General features: G+C 33.7%; 1 protein-coding gene across 1 annotated transcript in view; it reads left to right on the plus strand.

Moving 5' to 3' along the window:
- Nucleotides 1-11,003, plus strand: part of LOC128176434 (CLK4-associating serine/arginine rich protein-like) — a 16,222-nt gene extending 5,219 nt beyond the window's left edge. Inside the window, exons 10-20 of the mRNA XM_052842757.1 lie at nucleotides 17-90; nucleotides 236-277; nucleotides 1,778-1,939; nucleotides 2,226-2,483; nucleotides 2,943-3,005; nucleotides 3,501-3,623; nucleotides 5,588-5,630; nucleotides 7,650-7,713; nucleotides 7,845-7,903; nucleotides 9,781-10,205; nucleotides 10,312-11,003. Coding sequence (XP_052698717.1) covers nucleotides 17-90; nucleotides 236-277; nucleotides 1,778-1,939; nucleotides 2,226-2,483; nucleotides 2,943-3,005; nucleotides 3,501-3,623; nucleotides 5,588-5,630; nucleotides 7,650-7,713; nucleotides 7,845-7,903; nucleotides 9,781-10,205; nucleotides 10,312-10,360 — 1,362 coding nt within the window. The 3' untranslated portion in view covers nucleotides 10,361-11,003. The remainder of the gene's footprint in view (nucleotides 1-16; nucleotides 91-235; nucleotides 278-1,777; nucleotides 1,940-2,225; nucleotides 2,484-2,942; nucleotides 3,006-3,500; nucleotides 3,624-5,587; nucleotides 5,631-7,649; nucleotides 7,714-7,844; nucleotides 7,904-9,780; nucleotides 10,206-10,311) is intronic.
- The last annotated feature ends 947 nt before the right edge of the window (nucleotides 11,004-11,950 follow it).

Raw genomic sequence — 11,950 nt, forward strand, 5'->3', positions numbered from 1 at the left:
TTCTGTCAACACATAGGGTAGAAAATCAAGACGAGAAAGGAGGGCATATAAGGAGAAGAAATTAGCAGGTAGAAAACTAAGCCCGCCCAGGTAAGATAAAGTCTTGAGAAAAAATACACTTTTAAAATGCTGATTCATGAGACTAGATTTTACCATTGTATTGAATAGTCCTCTTTAAATGACTGTATGACTTTGTTTTAGATTGTAATAATTTCATAGATGAATTATCTTACAGTTATGCTGCCAGAGATAGTCCAAAATATGAGCCTTATCAGAGGTATTTTTATTGCTCATTCATATTTACTCAAATATATGTGTTACACTGGTGAAATTTACATCATATACCGTATTTTCCCGACGACTTGTCGATGCGGACGACTCGTCGAATTGCCCATTTTTAGCCAAAATTTTAACAAAATCCTACGATACGTTGATCTCAGACCATACGTCGATCTTATCACTTCAAAATGGCCTATAAAACTGCAGTAACATTATCAGTGTATGATGCCACGATGTCACCGATATTGCTACCAATTATTATTAATGATTAACATTTAAACAATTACGCTTTATACTTATGCATCAAATTTTCAAATACCGGCAACTTCTACAAAGTCGCTTGCAATTTAAACAATTCCCGATATCGCGTGTTATGCAAAACTAAACTTACTTTGTCAGAAATATTTTATTCCCAAGCATTAAAATAAGTATCCACTCTGACTTTCGCCAGTGTATTCGCCATTACGTAACCAGCCACCTGTTGACTCGGCGCGTGGTCAATGTTTGTTTAACAATTTCCGGTGTCATAGGCATGCACCTGTCTCGTGTCGGACTTCAAAGGGGGATCTCAAGTGCAGAAAGCTTAGCAATTACTATGATTTGATGAAACTTGTTTACTTTGTATCCAGTAATGCAGTTACACGCTATTGTTTTACATAGACACTGTTAGAAATAAATCGATCATTTGTACGACTTGATAATGACGATATACGACATACATACGTTTCCTAAAAAAATTATCTAACAATAATCAAAGAATTGGACAATAATTCAATGAACTATAATCACTCTTATAACGGTACTCTTTATATACACAGGGAGTGAAATTGCCGTAAAGATCTCAGCCTTAGGGCAAGATTATTAACACAATCGGTGTCAGCCTATTGTATAAACAGTAGTATTGATAATTGCCGATTACGTATTTTAAGATTGAATTTGACCATTAAATATTTCTGATTTATGCTTTCCACTTACAACTCTTTACAAATAAAATAATTAAATTTAAAAAAACATCCCCCGGACCTACTGCAATATTTTCTTCCATTCAAACTTGGTTTCAATTTTACTGCGCAATGTTATCTTCCTACTAGTGATACATAGAACCATGTGACGATGTGTTTATAAAAACGGAATGGTAAAACTTTTAATTGATTAAAGACAATGTAACATTTTTTAATAACTGTTGTTATTACCGGTATTATGTATTTAAGTGTTGACAGATGAGTGAAAATGATAATTATTAAAGATGAACAGTGAATTCAACAACGTAATTTTCAATCACACAGCCAACTCAAGATGATTAAAACCAAGATTTTTAATGCTATTTTAAAAAAAATTCTGACTACGAGCCTACGACAAGTCGAACAAGACGATAAGTCGGGTGTTCTGCTTCAGAGGAAAAAAATACCGACTAATCGTCGGAAAAATACGGTAATCCTTTGCATGTACACATACAGTATATATGTGTTTATATATTTTGGATCTTTCATCTTTTCAGAAGGTCTTCATCATCAAGATCCCGCTCTTGTTCCCCGGAGGAACCCAAGAAAACAAAAGTGGAGTTTATTACAAGTTTTGGTGGAGAAAGTGATGAAGAGGGCGTTGTCCAGGGTCCTGCCCTTCCTCCACAATTAAATGTTAGCGAGTCTCCCCACACATGGTCGGTGCCACTTAATTATGTTTATATGGGCATCTACAATTGTAGAGAGTACAAATAAGGCTTCTTTAGACTAACTCTTAGATACACATTGAGACATTACAAATCCATGTGAAGTTACAAGTAATTAGATTTAATGTCTCGTGAGATATGTAGCATGTGGTAAGTTGTGATTGTGTATGCTGTGCTAAACTGTCAGTGATCATGACTGCAAGAGAAAAGATCAGATTTTAAACTATATGTTTAAAGGTGCTCACTATTTATTAATGGTTTTAAACTCTGTTTAAAGGAAGAAGAAAAAAGAAGCAAAAAAACGGAAAAGGAGATTTTCATCAAGATCACGATCGAGAACACCAGAAAAATCTTCTACATCCAGATCACCAGAAAAATCAAAGTCTTCTAGCGGAAAGTTTCCAAGTGAACCAGTTAAAAAAGAGAGCAATAGCCATAGATCTGGCGATGGGCGACTATCATCTGGATCATCTCAGAAATCTATAAGCAATACAAGTCGCTCCAGATCAAGATCATATTCATCATCTAGATCAAGGTAATAAGAGTCTGCTAGATTGTATGACATCTGTGAAATTATAGTTCAAGTACTCTTGCTGTGTTTAAATTTGATTTAGAACTTGCTAAATGGTATTTCATGAGTGAATAATGCTTATGATAGCTCATGACTGAATTTTCTTGAAAAATTTTGACAACATATACAAAATAACACCCTTAGAGTTGACCATTAGATGTATGGGTCAGAAGTATCTTTAGCTCCAGTTGTTACAGTATGCAGGAAAATATTTGCCATTTTATTTTTGCCCCTTTTACCTTTGTTGTCAAATTCTTAAGTTTCAAATATCTTTCTTTAAAAACACAACTCTGACTGGGCGAAACTGTCTGCAAGTGAAGAAGGGCAAAAAATAACATGGGGTGAAAATAACTCTGTATAAAGTAATCTAATGAAAACAGCTAACTTTGTTTAATTGTTACTAAGGTTTTACTTCTGTTTTAGGTCAAGATCATCAAGAAGTAGGTCAAGGTCTAGTCGATCAAGGTCTAGATCAAGATCATTCAGGTAAGTCTTTTTATTTTTTTTTTAAATCCAGTTATGTGAATTCTGTTATTTACCGTATATTTACCTATGCTCAAATAAGCTTTTTTAATCATACTTTCTCTGGTGACCATTCTTTTCAACTTCCGTCATAGAACCTCTTTACATAATTCAACCAAACTTAGTACAAAGCAATCCCAGGTGAAGGGAATTCTAAAATGATGATAAAAAGAGGTAATCCCTTAAAATTTTCACAGGGAAGTAATAAAAAAATATGAGAAAATAGCGTAGGAATCTCAGAAAATCTCATTAACTACTGCAGCACTAGCATCTTTGCTAGCCAAGGGTTTCTGAGAGGAGCAAAGTGGATTGTAAATCTTCAGCTAGCGAAAATGTTGCACTAGATATTATGATATTAAATTTATTTTGCCCCTGTCCCCATTTAATTATAAAACTTGAAAATGACAGTTACAGCAATGGAAATCTTATTTTAATTAGTATGATTTCTCATTTGTTTAGTTCAAGGTCTCCAAGTCCACAAAAAACTGTTGTGAAAAGGTATCGCAGAAAAAGTTTGTCATCTTCAGCAGAATCTAGTAGTGACTCTGAATCGGACAAGAAGAGGAAGTCCGATGGTCAAAAGTAAGTGCCACTGGTAGCGTTTTGATTTTCTGGTGGTGAAAAGCTTTTAATTCTAGGTTAAACTAGATAAAAATGCAATGATGCTTTGCAAAGAACTGTTGTATAGAGAGTGTCCATGTAGATTTTAACTCATTAAAACTTCAGTTGTAGCTTAAGAACTAGGAGTTAAGTAAATTGTAAAATAGACTCATTATGAAGAGATTTGGTTACCTTGGTGATCTTGATAGTTCCATTCTAGGACTTTTTCAGTCAACAGTTGCACAAATTTCAATTTAAATGACTTTGAAATAAATACCTGTACAAATAACAGATTGCAAAAATTTTGAAGAATGAATTTTTTTTTGGCAATTTTTAGCAAAGTTTTCTGAGTAATTTTATATAAGAATCTTATTATATGGCTCCAGCTGATGTTTCTTTGACCTATGATTTACGACTAAAGATTGGTTCATGAATAGTAGGACTTTTATCTTAAGCTTCTATATCTGCAGATCGGGTAGTAAATTAGAGGAAAACATGCGAATGCAAATTTGATGTACATATTACAACGGCCCTGCTCTGCGAACACCCTACAATAATAACTCTGTGTCCGGCTCTTCATATAGCTGTCGATCAAAAATAACTTGTCTGGAGCATATTTTCTATCCCCCTAGCCTAATCTGGCTCATACTTCACCCACAGATTGCCCTTGGGCGAAGAGTACATAGTAACCTTGAACTATGTTATTGGTGTCAGAGGATAAGCTCAAAGCAGACTTCTTGTAAAGATCCTTGCCCCTATATTGTTTCCTGTTTGCCAAATCTGTTTCCCACTTTACCAACAGAAAGTCTTTATATAAAGGATGTACAGTGACTTTGAAACAAGTTTTTGGTCATATGTCAAGGTCAGGACCTTATCAGAACTATTTAAAAACAAATTTATCCTGACCATATATTAGTTACCCTTGATCCTATTTTTTTCTCATGTTTCTCTTAAATAGTGTTTGTATGTAAATGGCATGTATCGACCTTGAACCAAATTTTTAGGACAATGGCTAACCAGATATTTTTGAATCCAGTTCTGGGTATTAATTTTTCTCCTTTGACCTCATCTTGCTTAGACTTTACAATTAGTTTTCCAGTAGTTAATGGATGTACATTGACCTTGAATCAATGAAAGGTCAAGGTCCTAGCAGACCTTTGGGTAAAATACTTGTCTATAGTCTGTCCCAAGTTATTGCTTCCATCATTTTTTTTATGATTTCTACTGAAAATACACATATATTAAAAAAATAAAAATACAGCTGAAATCAATAAAAGGGAAAATATCCAAGATATCTTCACAGACACAGTATCATTTTTCACTCACAAAAGTTCACAAAATAAAAACAAATTTCTTAAAAGCATTGTAGACTTTCTATTTTGGGTTGTGTATTTAAGCCAGAAGCAGTAGAGGGGGGGGGGGTTCAAAACAGATAATCATGACATTTTTTATATTAGTGGATGAACATAAATTGAGCACAAAGATATTTATGATTATCGAAATATCAAGCGAAAAGGGGTGGAAAACTCAGGACAGAGTATAGAACCTATGTTTTCCTTCTTGATTCTATATGCCTTACACTACACCCACATAGTGCTTGTTTGATATGCATATGTTGGTACATGTATTAAGCTCTAGATATAAATTTCTAAGTCATAGGTTAAGATCATGATAAGTCCTCTAAATTCTGTGTCATTTCTTAAGTAGGGCTCTTTGAGATGGTCATCATCTCAATGATGTCTATAATTACACTGTATTAATTAATTTTCATGAATTTAATGAATTTTGGATAAAGTGAAGAAAATCAAATAATCCTTAATTTTTTAACTAAATTTTTCTGTAAAAAGCTATTTTACCACAAAAGTTATTAACATATAAAAATATAATGGTGACTTCACTAACAGATTGATTGATAAACTAGTGACCTTTCTATTTTTCTTTTTCAGATCTGTATCTGGTGTGGGTAACACATCCTTGGCCACATCTCAAGTCAGTAAGATCAATGATGCTCTGGGTGTTTGTACTACAAATAGGGAGAAAAGAATAATGCATTTCAAAACATTCATGTTCAAAAATTGGTTTCCCCAAAGTGTTTTGCATACCTCACTTATCCTTTTGACTTATTTGCTGTTTAATCTTTTACAGTAATTTAACACATATTTTTGACTATGAAGTAGTTGTCTCATTTGTTATGGCAAAAATGCAGATAATCCTAAGATGCTTGTTAATATACCCACTTTTCAATTTTTTGTGTTTTATATAACAAATTGCCTGATCACACATATGGAAAAATGTAGGTTCAATTTACAATTGAAAAGAATGTTCAGATTTCTGCAAATTTATGTGAGATTGCAAATATCTATATAGATATTTAAATTAGTACTGTAATTGTATTAAATTTTCAGTGTTTGATAAATATATGTATACTGTGGAATCAGCATTTTTTGTGGTGGGGGGGGGGGGGGGGGCAATGTCCGTGGTTTTTGTGGGTAACCCTTGCCCAGGAATTAACATCCCCAGGAATGTATATGCAAGCATATGTTAAATATTTATATAGGAAATAGAACTTGCTACCAACAAAATTATGTCTCCACTAACCAAGAATATTTTGGCTACCCACGAATATTGATCCCCACGAATAAAAATGAGTCTACAGTATGCATTGCTGTAAACTATACACAATCCTCTTATTTTGTTGAAGTGGGCTGTAGAATTGAGTCTGCAATTTTATCTCTTAAAGAGATGTTGAAAAGACAACCATATCACTTTTTGTCTGTTGTCTGTCTGTTCGTAAACTTGTCACATTTTCAACAACTTGTTCAGAACCACTGGGCCAATTTCAACTAAACTTGGCAAAGGGCACCCTTGGGCAAAGGGGTTTCTAAGTTGTGAAAATTAAGGATCACACCTTTTTTCAAGGGGAAATGATTAGGAATTATTGAAAACTTTTGAGAATTTTTCAAAAATCTTCTTAATTAAGAACTATTTGGCGAGGAAAGCTGAAATATATATGGAAGCATCCTCAAGTAGTGTAGATTTAAAGTTGTAAAAATCATGACCCCTGGGGGTAGGGATAGGGTTGGGCCACAATGGGTGGGTCTATATATATGCGCCAATTAGAATTTTTGTTGCGATTCGCAATTGAAATACACACCGATTAGAAAGTGTAATCACTAAACTTAATGCAACATTAACCATAGCGTTTGCACCCATGCTGTATTTGCAGTAGAAATCTTCTTCTAAAAAATCATTTGCCTAAAAAAGTTGTAACTTTAGTGAAAGCAACATCAAGTAATGTAGATTCGAATTGGTTAAAATCAAAATTTGAAGAGTAGGGTGAGGCCATGTTTGGGAAATATTTCAATTATTCACAAAAACTGAAATGTTATATGGTTTTACTTATATGCAAGCATTTTGACTTATTGCTGATTCTTTGAAATTGTTTAGACTTTGGCACCTAAACGATTGGTGGGCCTTACAAGGGGTTCAGAGTTTGAATTAGGTTTATATCCCATATGTTTAGAATATTTTTGAAAACTGCAATGCTCAATATGTGATATGACTATAAAATCAACCTATTAGAAAAGGGACTTGATTTTAAAATAAAAGAATGTCTAGGGGGAAAATGGATTTGTATTTATACAGGATCTACATGTATTATTATACTACATTGTCAAGATAGTTTGTATTATGACTCCATTAAGCTGATTTTATCATGCCTAATTGTTGCTCAGGTGAGCAATGTTGACCATCAGCCTCTTGTTTATATATATACATGTATATATATATATATGTATTGGGAAAATTAACTTTACATGATGTTGATCAATCATATGTCATCAAATAATCATCATAGAACAAAGGTTTAATATATTTTGATATACATGTATATTGATTTAGCTCTTGTGCAATCTGGGTAAAACAGACAGAAACTTAATCAGAGAATAGGTTTGCATGGAGATTTTTAAATTAAATAGAAAAAATATGAAACAAATGCATCACTTATAGGTCAACAAACTTACTCCTCAAGAGCGCCTCAAGAGAAGAATGCAGGCAGCACTAAATAGACAGTGTAAGTATATAGTGACTGGGGTTACTAAAGTTTGTCAGTTTAAACTCAGAGTTTGAAATGTGTATGCTATGATTAGCTGCATATATGTACATGTACGTGCTGAACTCTAAGTCAACAAATGTATTTTGTAGACAAGGCAGACAAGAAAGCAGACATTGAGAGACAGAATAAAATGGAACAGGAGAGACAGGTATGTTCTCAGTCTTTGTTGTAATTGTGTACATGTAGTATATCTAGTACTTTTAATTGTTTGCTGTTATTGTATGCTTTCTCATTTTCCCAATGATGGGCCTCACGTTTCTTATCATTAGGTAATAATTTTATATAGAACCTCCCACGTTCCCGTAGGGGCTTGGGCATCCAACAGGGGTATCTCAGATTTATTATATAAAAACTTTAATGATAATGATTACCCAGCGAATTGGCTGATCTTCTCCCATAATTTGGAGTGAAATAAGTGACCACTATTTAATTATTCTGAGATGACCAGCATTAAAGTCTGAAATGAGTCATCTACCAATCAATATTCATTATTCTGTATATATTTTTCTATATTTGTTAATCCTCGCTGAAATCAATACCAAGAAGTCAGTGTCATTTGTGACACTTGTTTATCAATTCTTTAACACTCCTTTTAGCTCACCTGAGCTAAAAGCTTGTGTGGAAGCATCCTCAGGTAATGTTAATTCAAAGTTGTGAAAATCATGACCCCCGGGGGTAGGGTGGGGCCACTAGGGGGTCGAAGTTTTACATAGGAATATATAGAGTAAATCTTTAAAAATCTTCTTCTCAGAAACTAACAGCCAGGAAAGCTGAAATTTGTGTGGAAGCATCCTCAGGTAGTGTAGATTCAAAGTTGTGAAAATCATGACCCCCCGGGGGTAGGGTGGGGCCACAATGGGGGGTCGAAGTTTTACATAGGAATATATAGAGTAAATCTTTAAAAATCTTCTTCTCAGAAACTAATCAGCCAGGAAAGCTGAAACTTGTGTGGAAGTATCCTCAGGTAGTGTAGATTCAAAGTTTTGAAAATAATGATCCCTGGGCGTAGGGTTGGGCCGGGGGGGGGGGGTGTTAAAGTTTTACATAGGAATATATAGAGTAAATCTTTAAATATCTTCTTCTCAGAAATTAATCAGCCAGATGATTCTTTATAATTGTTAAGACTTTGGCTCCAGGACAATTCTTCGACCTCACAAGAAGGTTTAGAGTTTGATGTAGCTTTGTATCCCATATATAAACAATTGTTAAGGATCTTTTTGAGAACTGCAATACTCAACATATGATATGACTATAAAATCATCCTGTTAGAAAAGGACTAATGATTATAAACATAAGAATATCCAAGGGGGAAAAATGGATTTTATTTATACAGGATCTTCATGTATTATTGTACATTGTTCTATTGTTCCCAAGGTGAGCGATGTGGCCCATGGGCCTCTTGTTTTATGCAGTGTCACTGATAGCCTCTCCTTTCAGAACTCACAACAAAACTATTAATATATTAAAATGTTGTCATGTAAATGGTTATCAGGAATGACTCAACCATGTGAGTAGGTTTTGGTGAACTTTATTTGACCTCTATTTTTTAGCATTGATTTCAGGAATAGTTTATTAAATATCCCTCGCACTGGGGTATGTAATGAATAAACTCTAAGGATTTGCTCATTAGCAATTGATGACATTATATAGATGTACAGGATTATTTGGTACTTACAAGTATGTGTAGAACCAAACTACCGGTCGCTAACTGCTAAGTAAGAGAGGACGAGTAATAAAACCCATTGGCCTTTTAAACTGTTGCATATTATATTCATGATATGCTAATATATAAAATAAATTATTTTTAATTTCGTGTGGAAATCATGAAAAAGTAATACGGGTACCTAATTTTGATTTAATGTCTTTTTGATGAGGAGAATAAAATCTCACTAGTTCAAAGTTTTCTTGAGAGACTTAGGTACTCTGAATACATTAAATTTTCCAGACTTAAAACAATCCAATATTTATAACTAGTTTCTTTCATTTCATTGTACATTAACTTTAAAAAGATACATTAAATTGAAGGACAGAGAGGAGGAATTAAGAGTTCGAACATTGGAAATGAGGAGAAGAGAGCGAGAAAAACGACACAGAGAAATGGAGGATAGACATAGCAGCAGCGATTCAGAAGAGGAAAGAAGCAGTCCAAAAATTAGAAAACGAAGCACTAGTCCGAAGCATAGGTCTCCAAAACTTGAGAGACGAAGAAGTCCAGAAAGGCGCCGAAGTCCGCTGTCAGAGCATAGAAGGAGTTCATTGCAAGATCGCAGGAGAAGTCCCGAAAGAAGAAAGAGCCCAAGTAGAGAGCGTCGTAGGAATTCCCCAGACAGAGGAAGAAATCAGAACCTAGACAGGAGGCGAAGTCCGGGGTACAGCAAACGGGAATGGGACCGTCACCGAAGTCCCCCTAGGGGGAGACGAGAGAGAAGTCCCAGAAATTATCGGCACAGGTAAGCCATGATTTTGGGTAGGATAGTGTGCCACTTAGTCTTTCATTGCAATATGGAATAGAATGGATGAATCCCATCATTATTTTACCTTTTATTTTTCTTTTAGATCAAGATCACGATCATCAGAAAGGAAGCCAAGAATAGTGAATTATTAACGTGGATAATGATACTATCTGGCTCAGGATAATTCAGTTATGCTTATCTTTGTACGATTCATGATACATAGGATATACCATTGTACATGCCATTGTATATATATTTGTATTTTGAAAAAAAAATCACCGTAGGTCTGACCTATAATTTAATTTCTTGCTCAGATATTGCAACACTGGGTATTCAAAATGAAAGTTGTTGAGGTTTATTGTTTGAAATGAAACTTTGTATTGTTACATAAATATGGTTTCTTAGAGGGGGATGCATGGTGGATGTAATTATTTTTCTACGTAAGTAGATGAAAAACCCATAGTACATGTATGTAGCAGTTGGTTAATTTTTTTTCATTTATGAGTTAAAGCAGATTTTAAAATAACACAATTTACAGGAAATTTTTTGTACAAATGTCTGTCTAAAAGAATAGAAAAAATATATTTTACCAATCTTATGGTTGCATACATACATTGTAGGTATATTTGTTAAGGGGGGGGGCATAATTCCTCTATTTGCAGTTTGATCTGCCATGGTTTCTAAGTGTCACAAAACCAATGACTGGAATGGCATTAAATGTAATGGATCTTGTTAAATCTTGTGACTTGAAATATTGATGAATTTGATACAAAATAAATGTTTTATTTACCAAAATTTTGAATTTGCTTTAGTACATGCACACTTGGGATTTAGGGAACATGTGTTTATCTTCAACACAATTTTAACATTATATATATACATTTCCAGTGTCTTTCTCAGATATAACCTTATGAATTGATTTTGTAATGTATAGTCCAATACAAATCATCAATGTGGCAGTTTAGATGCAAGACAGGGTTTGCATATTTGTATAAATTTAGGCAGAAATAATATAACTATTTTAATATATAATTGAACAATAGGCATAAATGATATAAATATAAGTCAAAATATATTTTATTTCAATAAAAATAATGAGTATAATTAAAGTAATAAGAAATCATTCCTTAAATGTTATGAGGTGATCAAATATGTACGAATGTGATCAAATATATCATAATTCATAAAGCCTTTCAGGCTTTACTGGATTTAAACATGTGCCAACTGTGTTTGATCTTCTTTTAATGCAAAAATAATGATTTCTTATTCCTTAAATTATGCTCATTGTTTTTATTTAAGTAAGATATATTTTGATTATGCAAACTGCTTTTTAGCTCACCTGAGCTGAAAGCTCAAGTGAGCTATTCTGATCACATTTTGTCTGTCGTCCGTCTGTCTGTCTGTCTGTCTGTCTGTCTGTCTGTCTGTCCGTCCGTAACAAAAATTTCTGTCGCATTTATCTCAAAAACTATTTATCGCAGATGCTTGAAATTTTTACACAATATTTGTATAGGCATGCCATATCGTGGGATATATTTTTGTACCAATGGGACGTCAACTTCCTGTTAAATGACGACTTTGCTTATTTTTTAACCAAACTTTTCAAACAAATTTTCGTCAAAGATTTCTCAGCAACTATTTATCGCAGATGCTTGAAATTTTTACACAATATTTTTATAGGCATGCCATATCTTGGGATAAATTTTTGTACTAATCGGACGTCAACTTCCTGTTAAATGACG

The sequence above is a fragment of the Crassostrea angulata genome, chromosome 3 (assembly GCF_025612915.1).
Source record: "Crassostrea angulata isolate pt1a10 chromosome 3, ASM2561291v2, whole genome shotgun sequence".
In the NCBI taxonomy this organism is placed as follows: Eukaryota; Metazoa; Mollusca; class Bivalvia; order Ostreida; family Ostreidae; genus Magallana; species Magallana angulata.